The sequence below is a fragment of the Cebidichthys violaceus genome, unplaced genomic scaffold (assembly GCF_023349555.1).
Source record: "Cebidichthys violaceus isolate CVI_PGR_0920_01 unplaced genomic scaffold, fCebVio1.0.p SCAF_23, whole genome shotgun sequence".
NCBI lineage: Eukaryota > Metazoa > Chordata > Actinopteri > Perciformes > Stichaeidae > Cebidichthys > Cebidichthys violaceus.
Genome location: NW_027176406.1, coordinates 1892164 through 1911361, shown reverse-complemented (window position 1 = coordinate 1911361; position 19198 = coordinate 1892164). Strand labels below are relative to the sequence as shown.

The 19198-nt window shown below is 45.4% G+C and overlaps 1 protein-coding gene and 1 long non-coding RNA gene across 3 annotated transcripts; both read left to right on the top strand.

Moving 5' to 3' along the window:
- The first annotated feature begins 529 nt into the window (after window positions 1–529).
- On the top strand, window positions 530–2117 carry LOC137878580 (uncharacterized). Its single transcript, XR_011103629.1, has 3 exons — window positions 530–772; window positions 1414–1544; window positions 1703–2117. It is a non-coding gene; the product is annotated as an uncharacterized lncRNA (long non-coding RNA).
- A 670-nt stretch (window positions 2118–2787) lies between these two features.
- Window positions 2788–18730, top strand: rnf216 (ring finger protein 216). 2 transcript variants are annotated; one of them, XM_068718450.1, is made up of 17 exons: window positions 2788–2875; window positions 3731–3858; window positions 4991–5121; window positions 5255–6580; window positions 6746–6822; window positions 7223–7331; window positions 7985–8146; window positions 8245–8356; window positions 8584–8717; window positions 9153–9203; window positions 9774–9911; window positions 10130–10278; window positions 11088–11166; window positions 15852–15949; window positions 16692–16914; window positions 17616–17685; window positions 17768–18730. In XM_068718450.1, the coding sequence occupies exons 2-17, from the start codon at window positions 3792–3794 to the stop codon at window positions 18163–18165; spliced, it is 3324 nt and encodes a 1107-aa protein (XP_068574551.1). In that variant the 5' UTR covers window positions 2788–2875; window positions 3731–3791; the 3' UTR covers window positions 18166–18730. The 2 variants fall into 2 exon arrangements, with proteins under 2 accessions (XP_068574551.1, XP_068574552.1); XM_068718451.1 differs by lacking the exon at window positions 2788–2875 and having other exon boundaries at window positions 2882–3858.
- Window positions 18731–19198: the final 468 nt, after the last annotated feature.

Genomic DNA, 19198 nt, shown 5'->3' with positions numbered 1-19198 from the left:
CATTTCTAAATCATACAACCGTAAATTTAAGAAATTTAAAAACTGAACCAACAGTCCAAACATCACAGCTACATAAATAGGCTACACACGGAGGAAAAGCAACACTGCAAGTTTCCATCACTGACAATTGTGCTTTTCTTTTAATACGTCTTCTGATGCTTCACAATCGTTAATCGATGGACACATTCCAAGGCTCTGACAGAAAACATGTTGACATCAAGTTGGATGTAGGCTTTCTCAATAAATATCTTTATTTACAGATGCTAAATAAACAAACTTAGATGTTATTATTATTAGCAGCCACAGCATTGCACAACATGAGACTAATAGCCAACAATCTATCGTTTCTACTTAACGTGTTGTTTGTTGTCAAATCTAAGAGCCAATCAGCTCTTTGATCGGAAGACAGCCAGAAGTTTCCCATCATGCATTGGGGTCATGCGGTCAGAGGAGAGCAAAGTTCTGCGTTCTCGTGAGGTTATCGTTGCCAACGTCTGCATGACGTCAGAGCAAGTCGGGATCAAGTCGGACACAAATTTAACCGGCATGCATTGTGCGCCGATCGCCGGTGATCGATTCTGCACACGCCTGGTTTATCTCGATCGAGCTCATAGATTGAGCAGTGACACTGTGTGTGTGTGTGTGTGTGTGTGCGTGCGCGCGCGCGTGCGTGTGCGTGTGTGTGGGCTGATTCAGGGTAAGCTTAGTGTCACGATGTCAGATGGAGGCAGTGACGATGATGTCATTCACCTGGTAAGCTTCAACCTCCACGGTAAGACACACTTGTATGAGTCAATGTCCACAGCAGTAGATCTTAGTGCCAGTTTGTGTGACATGACATCCTGCACTGTGCGGCCACTGTAGCTTCTGCATGAGGCTGACACACTTTCCTTGTTATTTTGGTCCTGGTTTTACAACATTTCAAACTACACCTAACCCTGGTTCCTGGTTGTGTGTTTATATACCAGTCCTACTAGACATAGTGTCAGGGTTGGAGTTGCTAATTCCAAGCAACATTGCTGTTTGACATGCAACAAAATTGATTAAATAAGTATAACAAAAAGCATGGCATCAATGTCAGTTTTAAGTTTTACATCACAGACATCAAGGTGAATGTATCATGATAATGTAATGTTTTCCAAAATGACAGATTTTTTCAGGCTTCAGCGTCAAAGAAGTCAAAAATTTTAAATTCAAGTCAATGAAAGTCTGTAGTCTCTGAATCTCCTGCCATGGCTCTTGACTCTGTGGCTGTCCCACTGGCCCCCCCCCCCCAACAGTTTGGATGGGACCAACATAAACAGTATAAACAAGAATGTTTTGAATCAACATAATAATGACGTCATGAAAAGTGTTCTGTTCAGTTCACATTATACACATTTGTAATATTTACTTGACATTGTGTCCGTGTAGGCTCCCGTTCCCGTAAGAGGGAGCTCATCACCATTTCTGATGATTCGGACGAGGAGCCTGTGACTCTGATACCTGGCAGCCCTGTGTTAGTCCCGGACGATGCAGATGATGACGACATCAGCATATTGGAGGTGACTGATGAACCCTGCTCTTAGATTGTATAGTGCATTTTACTTTGTACAAAAAAAGGTGAACGTTTTATTGTTTAGTCTTATGTGTTTTGTTATACTGTTATCAGAAATTGCATACCAATCATCTTTCAACTTGCGTCTCCTGTGTTTTCCTGCAGCCGTTGATTCCGGCACGCAGACACGTGATTCGCCCAGAACGGGCCTCGCACATCCAAATTGAAGTTGTGATTCACAGAAGCGCAACTTCTGGGGTTCCCACAGCGGACCCCGGTTCTGCCCCCTCTACCTCCAGAGATGCCAACTCCTCCGCAGTGAGGCCAGCCATACGGACACCAGTGCAGGCCGGCCACCGTGAATGAACAAAGTCTCTTTGCAGCCATTGATCCTCCAACAAAGTGAATGAAATCAAATATCTAAATGATGAGCGAGCAATGTGGAAGACGTCTAAATGTGTTGGGAGGTTGATTATTGAAGACTGTTAAGCAGTACCATTTCAATCTGCATTTTCTAGGTTCTGAGTTCACTGTGTAATGGATGCAAGAGTATTGTAACTTACTATGTACTAAACGTTTATGAAAACAAACAATGTAAATAAGATTATATTAAAAGAAAATTAAATTGAAAATACCTTCCATGTGTTGTGTGCGTTATTCTCGCTCTGTATATATGATCTAAATCAAGCAACAAAAATATCTGTATATGAATGCATTTAATAAACCTTCGTGTATCATTTACATACTATTCTGGGACAACCTTTCCTGCTGTCCAAAGAGACAAAATCTGTACCAAAGAATTAGTGTGCAGTTATAATTTCAACATCATTTTTGATAGATTTAATTATAAATATAATGTAGGCCTATCAAATTTGGAAATAAAGATTTTATGGCCTTTGGTGATGTTTTGTCCCTTTGTGATTTTGATATTTGAAATGACTACTCTATATTATTTTTCAGTTAAACAATTATATTGTGTATATATACAATATAATTGTATATGTTGTATATATACACAATATAATGGAACTGAAAAATAATATAATAAATTATATTATATATGTTGTTTTCTTTCTCCTTCGCGTGGGACCATAGCGATTCAAAATGTGTGTACATGTAAATATAATCTGTCCTCTGTCCGCGGTGCCTACAATGCCGAAGAGACCCTCAACCTTAAGGGACTACCTTTCCCAGAAGCCCCGCGCCTGTACGTAGCGACTTGTTACCGTACGCGTGACGTCGCTGCTGTTCTTGTTTTGGCAGTTTGTTTCGATATTCACGGTTTGTCAGTCGCCCCAAAGAAGACGTTTTGTATTGGCTATCCAACACGAAGCTGCGGTAATGTACATGTCTGCATGTGTGTTATTCATACCTGGATATTAGACTGTATGCGGTTTGTTTGAAGCAATGTTATGGACAGAAATCACGGCAGAAGTGAGCTAACTACTTAACCTACTAGCTAGCTAGCAAGCCAAGCTAATTAACATTAGCTTAGCGGAGAGCAGTTTGTTCTGTGTGTCCTCGCGGAAATGATCCAATGCTGTTCTGACATGTTTGTTTTTAACAACAGTAACTCGGGTGTTAAGCTAACGTTACAGTGTCACGAGTGATGTCAAGATGATGGGTAAAATGTGAGTTTATGTAGCTTGCATTGCAACATTGACAGCTCCTCGCAGTGTTAGCGTCTGCTGTTTTAACAACATTGAAGATTTACATTGATTTCATGCCAACTTTGATCAGATCTAACTAGGGCTGGGTTAGCAAGTGAAGATGACGGAGTGGATATTTCTACACATTCCTATTGGGTTGGCTAACGCATACAAGATAGCTAATGTTGTCTGTAGATGGTGACCATAACCCCTTTACCCTGGTCCCCATGCTTTAGATTTATGTTTGATGTTAAGCTTCCTCATTGTTTAGTTCTCTCTTGCTAACATGGCAGGTGAGCAGGCCATTGGATAGTCGCATATAAATTATTTATTAGCGCTGCGTGATAAGGTGATTTACGGTAACAGGGTGGAGTCCAACCTTCCTCGTGTTTGGTAAATGTTATAACAAGTCACACATTTTGAAGTGCAATCATCTGTCGAAATTCAAGGGGAATACCAGAACTTTAACTGTGTGTGTGTGTGTGTGTGTGTGTGTGTGTGTGTGTGTGTGTGTGTGTGTGTGTGTGTCTGCGTGTGCGTGTAGATGGTATTGATTGAGCAGTGACTCTGTGTGTGGGCTGATTCAGGGTAAGCTTAGTTTCACAATGGCAGATGGAGGCAGTGATGATGATGTCATTCACCTGGCAAGCTTCAATGTCCACCGCAGCCAAGGTAAGACACACTTGTATGAGTCAGTGTCCACAGCATTGTATCTTAGTGCCAGTTTGTGTGACATGACATCTTGCACTGTGTAGCTTCTACATGAGGCTGACACACTTGTCATTTTGGCCCTGGTTTATAACAAGTATAACAAAAAGCTTGGCATCAATGTCCCTTTTTAGTTTTACATCACAGACATTGACATGAATGTATCATGATAATGTAATGTTTTCAAAAATCACAGATTTGTTCAGGCTTCGACTTCAAAGAAGTCAACAATTTACAGTATAATAATGCTTTTCTCACTTTGACTTTTAATGAACAGAACATATCAGTACATTCGGTTAAGTACAGTATGAATGAAAAATCTAAACTTTATACCAAAGCGTGGTAAACTAGCCCTCTTTGTATTGCAAAGATCAAATTGTACATGTGAAATGTTAGTCAGTGTAAGGCACAATCACCATCTAGGCATTTTATCCAAAGGCACTTGCATTGACATGTAATATATAACCTTGTAAAAAGAAGGCCTCTAGTCCGATATTAGTTCACTGCAGACATGTCAGTATCTGCAGCTGATAAGTTACAAGAAAAGACAAAGATATGTTTTTTAAGAGTATCACTATTCTGTAGTTTGTCCACTAGAGAGTAGCGACAAGTTTATTTTTTAACTGTAAAATGTCCTGCTTTCAGGGTTGTAATCCTTGCACACAAATAAATACAAATTTAAGGGAGTCTTATCAAAAATATGTATTTATATTTTGGGTTGTGTAAAGAGAATTGACATAGGCCAACATATCATTATTATTTTTATAATTTTTTTACTTTCAAACATCCAGTACTGGTTGAGCTACAATACCTACTTTCATATATTTTTGACAGGAAGGTACCAGATTATGCTAAAACAAATTTGCTTTTTGTTTGTACTTATTATTCAAACTAGAGGATGTCATGTCCATCTCAGCGTGGCAAAGGCTCCATAACACTTTCTATTGGAAGAATTTATGAAATAACTTTGATTAAAGAATTTTTGCTGCTGTTCAGTTTGTTTTCCCTTCTCTCTAACGCACTTTACCACACAGACACAAATAGCCTCACACATTATACACATGTGTAATATTTACTTGACATGGTGTCCGTGTAGGCTCCCGTTCCCGTAAGAGGGAGCTCATCACCATTTCCGATGATTCGGACGAGGAGCCTGTGACTCTGATACCTGGCAGCCCTGTGTTAGTCCCGGACGATGCAGATGATGACGACATCAGCATATTGGAGGTGACTGATGAACCCTGCTCTTAGATTTTATAGTGCATTTTACTTTGTACAAAAAAAGGTGAACGTTTTATCGTTTTGTTTTACTGTTATCAGAAATTGCATACCAATCATCTCCTCCTGTGTTTTCCTGCAGCCGCTGACTCCTGCACGCAGACACGTGATTCGCCCAGCAGCAAAATGGAGCGGGGCCTCGCACAACCTAATTCAAGTTGTGGGTCACAGTAGCGCAACCTCTGGGGTTCCCACAGCGGACCCCGGTTCCGCCCTCCCTACCTCCAGAGATGCCAAGGCCAACTCCTCTGCAGTGAGGACAGCCATACGGACACAGACACCGGTGCAGTCCGGCACTTCAGGACACGCACAGCAGCAGCAACAACAACCCGGCTCTTCATCGCACACATTGTCTCAGCCAAAACTTCACACAAACTCTCAGCAACAGGCCGGTACGTCAGCGCATACAAAAGAGGAACTCCATGCAGTTTCCATCCAAACCCCATCTACCTCCACAAATGCCAACACATCCAGAGCACCTATACCTGTACTTAGTCAGCCTCAGCCCAGCACATCTGGGCCTGTGCAGCCACAAGCCGGCCCTTCAGAACTCGCGACGGTTAGCACCTCTAAAAGTGCCACACACTATTCTTGTGCGACTGCGTCTAGTTCTTCTACCAAGACTCAAGAACAGGCCGGTACAAACACTCAGTCACAAGACAATCCTCAGGCCAGCACTTCGTCTGCACAGTCCCAGTCTCGCACACGGACGGCGTCTCAGCCCGGTACATCGACACAGCTCCAGACCGGCGGGACCGGCGTCCCGCAGCCCCGCCTCGCCCTGGCGAAGGAGGTGAAACTAGTCGTTCTGCCCCAGCAGCCGAGCATCCAGGCCTCCACTCTCATAGCCCAACCCCAGCTGCTGCTCAGGCCCCAGAACCCCCTGTCGTTCCATCTAATGCAGGGCAATCTCATTCAGATTCAACCACAGCTCCTGGCCCAGGCCCCGGCCCAGCCTCCGGTCCAGGCCCCGCAGCATCCTCAGGTGATACAGGTGGCCCCCCCCGCAGTGCTAATAGCTGCGGCCCCGGAGAGACTCGGACCTCCGGAGGCAGGTCACCGGATCATCCTGGGGAGCCAGGCGCCTGGGGAAGCTGTTCCCAATCCTCCGCCACAGGCCGGGGCCTCTGGCGGGGTCCCACCGGCCCGCAGCCTCCACGTCAGGGTGAACGCTAACCTTCCCGTCCCTCACGCTCCCACTGCTTCAGTCCTCCACAACAGCGGAGAGGCTCGTCGATTTCCGGCTCCGGCTCCAAACCCAGAAAGAGTCAATCCCGCCCCTGGTCTGGTGGCTGTCCCTCCTGTACCTGAGGACATTCCCCGAATAGAGGACGCGAGGCCCGGTCCCTCTGCGTCACAAGGGAGAGCGGAGCAGCAGCCCCACGTCAGAGCCCTCATCACTGGTGTTGTGAGTATCACACAAGTGATCCATGCATCGCTGTGGTCTGCATTGTCTGCTGTCTGTCTTTTGAGCTCATCAGTTGGTTAATATCAAGTTAAATTTGAATTGTGGTGTAACTTTGTCTCTCACCTCCTCTGTCCCAACTACATTCCGCCTGTTTCGACTCTACAGTTGGATCTCTTCCCAGATGTCCACGAAGCCTATGTAGCAGAACTGATCCAAAAGAATAATGTGAAAGACTTGAATGTGTAAGAAGCATCTGCCTTTTTTCTCCCACTACTTCATATCAAATCATGAGGAAATAGGTACCTGATGAGGTTTCTAGATTTACTGCCGTGATTTATTCAGATGCAGGTGACTTTTCTTTATTAATATTCAGTTAAGCATTTCTAAATTCTCAATGATACTTCTTTCTACTGGAGGCATTTTGACTGATCAATCAAACTATAATATTTTATATATACAGTATATATTGGTGTTTTTTTTCTTCTCAGAACAATTATTTAGGTGTACACTTGATTGCCGCATATGCAGTAGGGCACAGTTGTGTGTTGGTGGACAGGTATTGAAGCACCATCCCACCTGTAACTGTGTGTTTGTCGGTGTAAGCTTTGTTCACACGCAGCCCCCCCCCTCTGCTGTTTCCAGTATCTGTAACCTGCTGTTGGAGAACCCCGAGTATCCGAGGGGAGGTACTGCAGCAGCCACAGCAGCTCCCACCAGCATCCTACTGGAGTGTGGGGACACCGAGACAGAGGTGTGTGTGTGTGTGTGTGTGTGTGTGTGTGTGTGTGTGTGTGTGTCTGTCTGTCTGTCTGTCTGTCAATACTACAAGAGAATGAAAACCTGTAAAAGACATTACTGATAAGTAAAAAGTAAAAAGGCTGATTTTTAAACACCCAACTTGAGTTATTCTAAGGTAGGTTGTAGTGATGTGGGTCAATGTAAGTCAGCGGTTAACATCCTCACCAGTATGACGGTTTGGAAAAACAAGGAAGGATAGATCGTTCCTCATTATTACGTCAATCAAGCTTAAATCAGTTTCGCAACAGAGCTTTTCTTGGTGTGAGTAGATTATGACTACGTACTGTAGTGGGGAAGAGAGTGAATATACTGAAAAAACTTCTGCATTATGCGCAAAGTACCACACACACACACACACACACATATGAAAGCATAGAGCAGGAAAGAATCTCACCTCTGACTTGTTCACACAAAAAAGCAGAAACAGACCTTTAGTCTCTCCTGCCCCCAGCGTACAGTTAGAAAAAAAATCAAAAGTCTTAAAATCGCAGTTACTAAATGTATTTTTTGTTTCGTCGCTTTGTTTACCGCTCCATCAACGCCTCAGAATCCGATATCTCAGTGTGTTGGCCCCTGTGTTCATGCGTCTGTCACGGGTCGTTTCAGGTGACCGAGGACCTGTTTGACTATACCAAACTGGGCACGCTGGGACCCGAGGTTGTGATGCAGGCCGCTGACCTGCTCATGGCAGATTTCCGGATGCTCAGTTGTCAGGACATCAAATGGGCCCTCAATGCTCTGAAGGGACACTATGCAATCACACGCAAGGTACCCGTCGTCCCATAGCACACCGAGGAACGCAGTCACCATTCTACCCTTTCTCTACTTTTACGAACGCGGTCTTTAAGTGTCTCTTTGACTCGCAGGCCTTATGTGAAGCGCTGAAGAAGTGGCAAGATTCAGGCGACCCCTCAGGAAAGAGACGACGGAGCAGAACCTCCTCTGAGCGCTGCTGCGTCAACTTTCATTTCGAGCACGGTGAACAAACTTTTTTTTTTTCTCCACTTTTGCACACTTGCATGTGAATACCTCGTGCAGCTATTCATTCATTTGGAAGAGCTTCAGTAACGGAGCTTGACCACGGGTCTGCAGGTGCATCATGGGAGGACGGAGATCTCCAAGGTTCCAATAAAATCTGTTTTGGTGTACTGATGTTATTTTTTGCTGTGGGTGTCTCACTCACTGGGTTCCTTTTTGTCCCACAGGATCAGTGAAGTTTGACAAGAGGATGTACTTCTTGGAGAACGACCGTCGCTACTGCCGGACGTACAGCACTCTGGAAGCCTCCGTGCAGAAGGAGCTTTCATTCTATCAGCAGAAGGCTAAGGAATGGGCAGAGGTACACACACACACACACACACACACACACACACACACACACACACACACACACACACACACGTCACCCAGTATTACATTCATGCCTTCAGACTTCATCCAACTTCATATTTTTGTCTTTATATTATTGTGCATATACAGTCATAAGTTCTTTTTTATGCTATATAGAACATTGAGTTAAGGGTATTTTGCTTTCGGCATATTTTATTTTTCATCAAAGTAATATTATCAAAGGGAATATTGGATTCATATTGTAACGATTTCTAAATGAAGGGGAATATGAAATGAATCTTGCTGCTTGTACAAAGAGCTAAATATCACAGGCCTCGCCTCTTATCCAGACGTGGCTGCTTTCAGTTGTAGCACTCTTCTCTAGGAGCTCAGAAAAAGTGCTCTCACATCTCCCAGTTTCCTGAAGTGCTCTCTCTCTCCTCAGCACGAGGACTTCCTCCTGGCTCTGCAGGTCAATGAGGACGAGTACAAGAAGGTAGGAAGCACACACACACCTCAGCTAAACGGATGTAACCTTCACTGTGGCTCGTAACGTATCATTGTTTTAAATAAAAAAAAAAAAAGGTTTCTCAATTGAATTTGCAAAAAGAACTATCCTATCACAATACAGTACAAATGAATGTTGTGTGAAGACCAAAGGCCATACTTTCATAGGCTTTTGGTGAGCTTGTTCAGGATAGTGTTGGTCACATGGTTGCTGCTGAATGTATGTTTAGGACGGCTACCTTGTTATTATTGTGGCTACACTCGACACTGCATTTGAGACCGGTTTTAGAATGGATCCTCCAGTATTTCCCTCAAAGGCAAACAGCTGAAAGTCAGAGGTTTTCTTAAAGTGCCTGAAAAGCCGTTTACTTGTAGAATATATTGTAGACTAGTTGCTTTGTAGGTTTTAGTACCACTTGTACTTGTACTCTAACATACTTGGATTCTAGTTTCTGTATTTGATAATACGTGAATGAAATCAATCCGTTAACTCTCAAAAGACGATCCCTGAAAAGCTCAGAGCTTCATAAAGTATCTCTGTGTGTGACTCTTTGTGCAGGACGGCCAGCTGATCGAGTGCGGCTGCTGCTTCGGGGAGTTTGCGTTTGAGAAGATGACGCAGTGTTCAGACGGACACCTGTTCTGTCAAGAGTGCCTCGTCAAATACGCTCAGGAGGCAGTATTTGGCTCTGGAAATGTACGGACACTCACACACACAATAAATATTATTTAGGATCCAATGCAAAAAAACAGCTTTATAATACATCCTCTCTGGTGCTGGTTCATCTTTAGAACAATCTCAGACTGGATTGCATTATAATGAATGTTTTTTTTTTTTTTTTTCATGTGTGTGTTGGCTGAAGGTGGTTGTGAACGTACCTGGCTGTATTTCTAATAACTTTGTGCGTGTTGCAGTCGGAGTTGAGCTGCATGGAGGGCGGCTGCCTGTGCTCCTACCCAGTGTGTGAGCTGGAGAAAGTCCTCCCAGAGAACATACTGTGTAAATACTACGAGAGGCAGGCGGAGGAGGCCGTCGCTGCCACCTGTGCTGATGAGCTTGTGCGGTAAGTGTGTGTGTGTGTGTGTGTGTGTGTGTGTGTGTGTGTGTGTGTGTGTGTGTGTGTGTGTGTGTGTGTGTGTGTGTGTGTGTGTGAGACGTTTGTCTTGTAACTGAACTGTCTACATGTGGTTTAGCTGGATTCCACTTTGTAAATGTATGCATTGCTTCATATGTGTTTTGTTCCATGATGTTTGCACCCTTTATAGAACAGACGCAATCAATCAGTGTGAAGAATCAATCGATTAGTTAACCAAAAATGAATTGGCAGCAATTTTGATAATCAATAAAAAAAAGTCAATTTAGGAGCAAAATGGTCAAAGTTCCCACAGTGAGTGATGAATGTGATGATGTGCTGCGTTTCTTCTGCTGTGATGGCGTTTTTCAATATATTCCAACATTTTAAAGCTTTAAACCTTGACAAGTCAAGAAAACAATGGAAATAGTTGTTAGTTGCATCCCTAATCCTTTCGGACTTAGTCTCACTTGTACCTGGACCAGTACATTAATATTCCAGCTGCTTGTTCAGCTTCATTTGTCAATCTTATGTCTCCACGCAGTGAGGTTTGGTTCACCCAGTCGCTGTATTTTGATGAGTCATATTAATACTTTATTTTTAATGTTTGTCTCTGGCTTTTAAAGCATTTTGAACTTTCAATCTAGTCAGTAAGGACGCATGTTATTTCATGGCGATCTCATGAAAGACCTTAAATAAGTTTGTTTGCTCACAGTGGGATTTGTTTATCTGTTCTTTTGTGTGTGTCGCTTACAGCTGCATCATACATTTCACTCCTTAACCCTCCTTTTCCTTCTCAGATGCCCGTTTTGCAATTTCCCAGCCCTGTTGGACAAAGACAGGTCTCTATTCAGCTGTCCCAACCCTCGGTGCCGCAAGGTCAGTCCCACTCAGTATTTATTTAGTTTATTAAACACTTTGAGGTTCTGGGGAGGCCAGGCTGTTGTATTGCTGCTGCTCCTCCTCTACAGACCGTAACTGTAAAGGAATATGTAGGTTAACACTCTCATGCACAATACGTGCATCATATATGGCCGTTTGTCCGGATCAAATTATACTGTACAAAAGGGAGCCTGAACCTGGATTTGAATTCAACCTCATGAATAATTCAGTCCGTCGTGACGGCGAAACCGGAAAGCTCGGTGTGCAGCATCCACCTCGGCATAAATCATCTCGGTGACGGCCACGAGACGGAGATCAAGTCTGTCCAGATCAAGAAGATTGATGAACGCGTCTCTGCCGACGATGAAACGGTTCCATCTGGCGAGGTCGCCACCCTCCCTCTGTGTTTATCTCCGGGCCTCCTCCCTCTGTCTGAGGAATGCAGGGGGCGGCGCTGCTTTGTGTCTGCCAAGGCTGTCACATGGATTCCAGTCTGAAATTTTTCCATTATTTGGCAAAGAGATGCGCAAACACACTCATATTCTCACCCACACCACACAAACGCAACCCTCCCTTCATTCTCTCAGTGCTTCTTTTGTCTCTTTTTGTTTCTGTTCTTGTGTCTCACACTCGTTTCTGCCACACCACAACATGACTCAAAACACACACACACACACACACACACACACACACACACACACACAGGGAGATCAACACCTCCAACATAGTCAATGTGTATATTCACCTCTTGGCACCAGTTCTCCAGTATATGTGAACTAACTAGAATCGATATTAGGACAAAGGGTTTCCATTTCTTGTGTTTATTAACATAAAACCAGAGAAATCGTCTTTTTATATTACAAGCATTCTTCTTCCTTGTTAAAATCTTGCGCCTTTTCTAAGCCGCGATGCAACTCGACCGTTGACAGAGGTTCGATTGTGCTATGCTAGTTGCGGCTAGCGTAGCCTCGAGTACTCCCCAAGACCTTTTTAAAAAAATTATTTAAAAAACACAGTTTTATGTGTTCCCCCTTTAAGCTTGTTAGTGTTTGAATGACCCGTTTACATAACGCTCTGGCAGCACACAGAGATCTTTTGTCTCTGGTCAGACTATAAAGTGTTATTTCACATCTGCTGACTTTGCTCAAGGCTCCTTTAGTTCCTCTGGCAACACACTAGTCATCTATTTCCTAAAACCAATTTCTTTGCAGTGGCTTCTCTATGAACAACTAGATTATGAGATAATATCTGTATAAGTTGTATGTCGTCATTTCAGTCATTGCTGGAAGACAAACAGGGCCTGACCCTAACCTTAAATATACTCATCAGGGCTGCGGTCGACTTCTTTAGATTTCTTTAGTCGATGAGTTTCTTGTGTGATTCTTTGTGGAGAAACTCGATTAAATCAACCTATCCATTAGTCAACAACATTGTATGAGTGTTGGTTGACTAAGAGTTTCTTTGTTTGAGGACAGCCCTGATAATCAAATAAACCCAGATACAGATATGTTGATCCTTTCTCCTGCTGCTCCCTCCACTAACCTGTAGGTGGAGCCAGAGGTTTATAGTGGCTGCCCTGCAGTGTGCCTGTACAGCTGCATCCCATTACACACACACACACACACACACACACACACACACACACACACCCAACCGAAGATACAAGAAAGTTAGACGTGCTCCAGATATCTTTTGGGCTGATCCTTGTTCTGAATATTTTTCTTCTGCGGTGTAGACGGCAACAGTTGCGGATGTAGACCGGCTGTTAGAATATGTTTACAGTATCATACTCAGCGGTCTGACATGGACACTTTAGAGTTATGAAGGAAACGACTTTTTGTTAAGTAAGTCAAGTGCTACAGAAAGTTAACACAACGTGCTTCCTCTTTAGTTTGTGTAGGAATCAGGATGTGAATCTGTAGCTGCTGTGGTGAGTGTTGTGAGGAGAGTCTGGGTCCCCCCCCCACACTTCCACCTCGCAAACTCAGAGATGGTCACAAGAATATCAGAATTACATCGACTAGCTTTACTGCATCTCTGTTTTTTTATATTTATTTGTTTTGATTTTTTTTTTTGAGAAGACGGTTGTTGTACAGTCGGCCTCACAGCCCGCTCGGTCTACGAGCAGGGAGGGGCTTCATTATGTAACTGACACACATCCGTGAGCCCACCCGCCTTTCTCCCACCTTGCCGCCTCATTGGCTGGCTGCACTCTCCACTCCCCTCACACTGGATCCTTACTGGTTGGACACACTTCCTCTTCTGTTTCAAATGTGGTTCAGGTCAAGTTTGACCCAGATTCTCCTCCCTTCTCTTCTCCTCTCCCCTGGCTCCCCCTCCTAACGTTTCCCACATGTGCTTTATGAGGACATTTGGTCAGGCTCGTTCCCGGCCTGCGAGTGATTACTTCATGAAAGTGGAGGAATGTGAAATGTAAGGCCGCTGGAAGGCCGTCGCAGTGCAAACAAGAAGAGCCGAATCGGTGTGTGTCTCTCTGTGTGTCTGCGAGTAGCTGCGTTCTCAAATCTGCACTCAGATTTGATGATTGCAGTAAAAGCCACCCCACCGCACCCTCGACGCAGCCCCCCCCAATCAGAAGCAAGCTGCTTGCACTGCCTTATAAGGGCTGCTGCAGCCCGCACCGCGAGAGGGGAATTAGAGAAAGAGATCCTGAGGAGGAGGAGGAGGAGAGGCAAAGTATGAATGAAGCTGGAGGAAGGTGTTACTGGGTGGGAGGGGAGGAAGGAGGGTAGGACCCAAGAGAGTGGAGTGGATCGAGGTGGGGGACAAGTTGGAGTGAATGAATGGATGCAGACTCAAGTAAAACAGCGAAACATGTAATTTCCCAGATTCAAGTTGCTCACATTGCTGCCATGTGTACATCATGAAGTTGCGTACTTGTGTGTGTGTGTGTGTGTGTGTGTGTGTGTGTGTGTGTGTGTGTGTGTGTGTGTGTGTGTGTGTGTGTGTGTGTGTGTGTGTGTACAACCTTCGTCACACTTCAGCCACACTCACTTGTATTCAAATCAGCCACCGGGTGTGTGGAGACACGCCCCGTGCAAGGGTCGACTGCGACGTCACTGGCTGTATTTTTAGCCGCTCTATAAGAACTCAGGTGTGTTCCTGCTTTTCAACAACTTGCCAAACGGGTCTCACACACACACACACACACACACACACACACACACACTCACTCTCTCCGTCACTCTCACGCCGTCCCTCTTCCTGGTCTGTAGGTTTACCACCAGGGGGTGATCTTTCACCGCTCTGCTTTCTGTCCTCCTCCCCGTCTCCCGGTCTTTGTGTGATCCGGCTTCTTTTCCAGACACTTGAGTCCAGTGCTGCGCCCTTCGGCCTTCACATTACCCCCTCCTGCCCGGCCTCTAAAGACCCACGTTTGACTGGTATCAGAGACCAGAGAGAGTTTTCTCACTATGCTTGATCCTGGTCACACTTGTTTCCATGCTTCACGACTACGCTTCATGGATGTCACTGCTTGGGCACTCCCTAAAAATCAGAAGCGCCGCAAAAATGTGAACACAGTTGGTCTACTCATCATCTGTCTCGTGGTTTGTTAAAGGGCTCTTCCTCTGCTTGAAGCTGCCACGTTCTGGCTTTAAAGGTCCTTGTCTTTTTCCACCAACGTCTTTTAGTGTTTGCAACCAAACCGCTCCTCCAATTGCCAACGAAAATCTGGGTTTTCCAACTCAGCTCCCCACCCTCTAGCTGACCTTATATACACACACACACACACACACACACACACACACACACACACACACACACACAGAGAGCTGTCTCAGTGAATAGAGCTCTAAGCCCGTGGTAGCTGAAATGACAAAATAACACACACACACACACACACACACAGGGATTGAAGGATGTGTAAAGAGGTCACAGGACTTAAGGTGTGCGTTTATGACCGATGCAGATTTCCTTCGCAGGTTAAGGGTCAGACTGGAGGTTGACGTGGAGCGATGGATCATACTGGTGCTGCATCAGCTGTCATATGCCACGCTCTTCAATATTAGATGAGCGGTTCAAATATTTATGGTGACACCACTTAGCCATGGGTTAAGCAAGGAGGCATCCCCTAGCTGTGTGTGTGTGTGTGTGTGTGTGTGTGTGTGTGTGTGTGTGTGTGTGTGTGTGTGTGTGTGTGTGTGTGTGTGTGTGTGTGTGTGTGTGTGTGTGTGTGTGTGTGTGTGAGAGAGTGAGAGAGAGCACGTCCTTTAGCTGAACGTCTCGGGCTGACACGACGAAGGAGGTTGGAGGATGGAGTTGCTGTTTCTAGGCAACCAAGCAGTCAGCAGCGATCAAATCACACTCTTGCTGCAGTCACACACACACACACATTTGCAGAGAGAGCCACACCTAGTAGCTGTGTCTGTCTAAATCCTGCAGTGGCAGCACCAGCAGCATATAGAGCAGAGTGTGGAGGCTCCTCTTATTCAGCACTAACTGGAATAGTGTCAGAAAAGAGGGTGGGTGTGGAAATGTGGGTTAATCTCTTGGTATTTGATGATATATTAGAAGAAACAAAAACCTACAAGTGAATAAATGTTACAGGGAGATTCTAATGAAACGATTCACTCTTTTGCTTTCTGATTCTTTCTTTCTTTCCTTCTACGTAATCCCTACATGCGACATTTGTCTGATTCTTTTCTCGTGTTCTTCTTCAGGAGAGTTGTAGAAAGTGCCACGTCCAGTGGAAGCAGCATGTGGGGAAGACGTGTGAGCAGGTCCTGGAGAGGGACGAGATCCGCATGAGGGTGCTCTTGTAAGTGGTCTGATAGAAACAAAATCCCTTTATCAACTCTCCACCACTCAACCGACTTAATGTATGTCCTTTGATGGGATTGGGTCTGAGAATCTTAATAAACGATAATAATAATAATGTAGTTGGTGCTGTTACAACAGTACATTTTTCTGATCAGAAACGCAGGACACAGAATACATTTAAACAACGTAAAACTCAAACAGCATTACTCCTAATTATCCACAATGTTTTCAACCCATGAGCTCATGTTAGCGGGCAATTTTCCCCTCCTCCCTCGGAGAGGATGCTGGGTAAACAGTTCAGTTTTCCCGGACAACACTCCAGGAAGTGGAGAGGCCAGCTGCTTCCTGTGGCCCAGCAGGTCCACAGGCAGTACTTCCTGTTTTGAGCGGTACACAGAGCTTCTTACTTCCTGGTGCTGAACGAGGCAGGAAGTGGCCCAGTAGAGAGATCAGTGGAGCAGGTCTGAGCAGCGCTGACCTGATGATTCTAACAGGACGTAACGAAAAGAATCATGATGGCGTTTAGTTTTTCAGACAAATTTTCTCATTTCACTTTAACATTAAAAAACACAAAGAAGAAAGTTCATTAAACTATCTGCACAGAGTCAGATGAGCTTTTTGCAGCGCTGTCATGTCTCTCTTTGACATTATTTTTTTCTCTTTGTTGAATTTCACTTCTTCTGTCTCTCACTGCCCTGTTTGTCTGTTTGTTTCTCCGTCTGTCCGTCCACATGTTGCAGTGAGGAGCGTATGACGGCAGCTCGGGTGAGGAAGTGCGTGAAGTGCGGGACGGGTCTGGTGAAGTCCGAGGGCTGCAACCGGATGTCGTGCCGCTGCGGCAGCTTCATGTGCTACCTCTGCAGAGAGCCCATCACGGGCTACAACCACTTCTGCCAGCACGCACGCTCTCCTGGAGCTCCCTGCCGACACTGCCGCAAGTGCTCCCTCTGGACGGACCCCACGGTAACCGCTTTGTTTTGAGGAACTTGAGCCTTTTTTCTTTCGTCTGGCCTGGTAAATCTTAGCGGGAAGACACTGTTATGACACCAGCTGTTCGGTTACACTCACAAACATGTTCGCTAACTCTCGCTGCACTTTGACCCCGAGCAGCTGACTCTGTGGGGGCCCACAGTGACCTGGCCACAGTATCACTGGCAACCTGAAGCAACAATTAGTCCCCGAGCAGTTAATGAGCTGGAGCTGCTCCAGCGGCTCTAGAGAGGCTCCACAGCCGGCCAACTGCTAGTCTCCAAGGCTTTGCCAAAAATAAAGGATATTTACTGGTAACCAGAGGGCCAACAGAGGGCTGGAGAAAGGGGCCCACTGCTGCCTCATCATTATCTAATCTAGGGTTGTCCTCGTCAAGAATAAGTAAAGGAAGTTCTGACCAAACAAATATACACAGTTCACCTTTATGATCACTTAGTCCCGCCCTCCACAGCAGCACTGACCTCTCTGCCTGCAGCTAATTAAGCGCTATGTTGGCTAAAGCTGATTTATACTTATGCATACGAGGTACAGGCATAGCTCGTGTTTAAACTAAGGCTAGAGGTTTTATTTTAGGTTGTCACATTGCAAGAGTTAATTTCACTTTGATAAAACAGTTTCTGTCTTCATCTTATTGGCAATGCTAACAACTTCTGTGTGTGCGTTTGTTTCTACAGCAAGACGACGAGCGAATCATTCAGGATATTCAGAAGGAAGGAGAGGCAGAGCTGAACAAGAAGTCTGCAGGTCAGTACCGAGTGTCCCTCTGTTCAGCTTCTCTGGTGCTTTATTCTTTCATCGACGACTTACCTTTATTTCTTCTCTCCAGATAATTCAGGGAAGCGGGTCGGCCCTCCTCCGGAGCCCATCACCGAAGCCAAGCGGCCCCGTGTGGGTCCTCCGCACGAAAACCTGCAGAACCCGAACCCGAACCCGGCGGCCCCCCCTCCTCACCCGCAGGCGGTGCAAGCTCCCTTGTTCGTGCCTCCGCGCGGCCGCTACCCACCGGCTCCGCCCCAGGCCGGGATGTACCACCAGGTGATGATACCCCGGCTGCCTCCGGCCCCCTACGTGCCCCCCTTACAACACCTGCCCCCCCTGAACAATAACAACAACAACCACCATCACCACCACATCCCTCCCGTCAACCCTCATCACCACAACATGGACATGATGGACCTGCCCATGCACTACGGACCCCCGCACCGCTACTACAGACGCTTCTAGCTCTGTGGCGACCGGGTTCCCTCCCCCGGCGGGATCGGCTCGTCCTCAGAATTACAAACCTCGCTCTCTGCAGTTCTACTTTTCATTTCAGTGCTGTTTATTTTTTTGGAGATCTGATGTTATTTTGTATCTCTTTCAGTGTGCGTCACCATTTTCTACTCGCATCATTTCTCACAGCTCGTGTGCTCGTGCAGATTTTTTGGGACTCGACGCAGAAGAACGCGTCGAGCTGATGAAACGCACTGAAATGATAAAGTGCATCTGTGGAAATGACACACACTCGTGAGGACACTTTGCCTTCTCTCGCTGAGCTTCAATAACGAAGAGGATCCCCACGTTACATGTTCTTCGTTCATCTTCTTCTGTTTATACATCTGGGTTGAACTCACGAACGGTCTAGAATCTTGAGACAATTTATTTCCAGTTTATACTGATATTTTTGAGTACATAATTGAAAGAAGAAAAAAAAAGTTAGCATTCCCTTCTGTATCTTTTGTGTAACAGGTGTGAGACCACACCATTTTTTAATAAAGTTTCATGCTATGAACACATAGCATCGCATTCACATTGCTATGAGTTTTCGCTTCATACAAGTTTCAACTTTGCCTCCATTAAAGGTCTCTCTCTGTCTCTCTCTCTTTCTCTCTGTCTCTCTTCCTCTCTCTTTCTCTCACTCTGTCTCTCTCTGTCCCTCACTTTCTGTCTGTCTCTCTCTTTCTATCTGTTTCTCTGTCTCTCTCTCTATCTCTCTCTATGTTTCTCTCTCTCTGTCTTTCTCTTTCTATCTCTCCCTCCCCCTCCCTCCTCCCTTGTCTCATGCAGAAAAAGGGGCTGACTCATGATAACTGAGCCCCCGGGCTATGCACCAATCACATGACAGAGGGGGTGCTTTCCACCAATCGTGGCGTTGCAACATCCGGGCTTTGTGATGTTACCTAGAGAGTGGACTTCTTTGTTCAGCCAAGTGTGCTGTGAGCGTGACGAATCATTTTGCCACACACACACACACACACACACACACACACACACACAC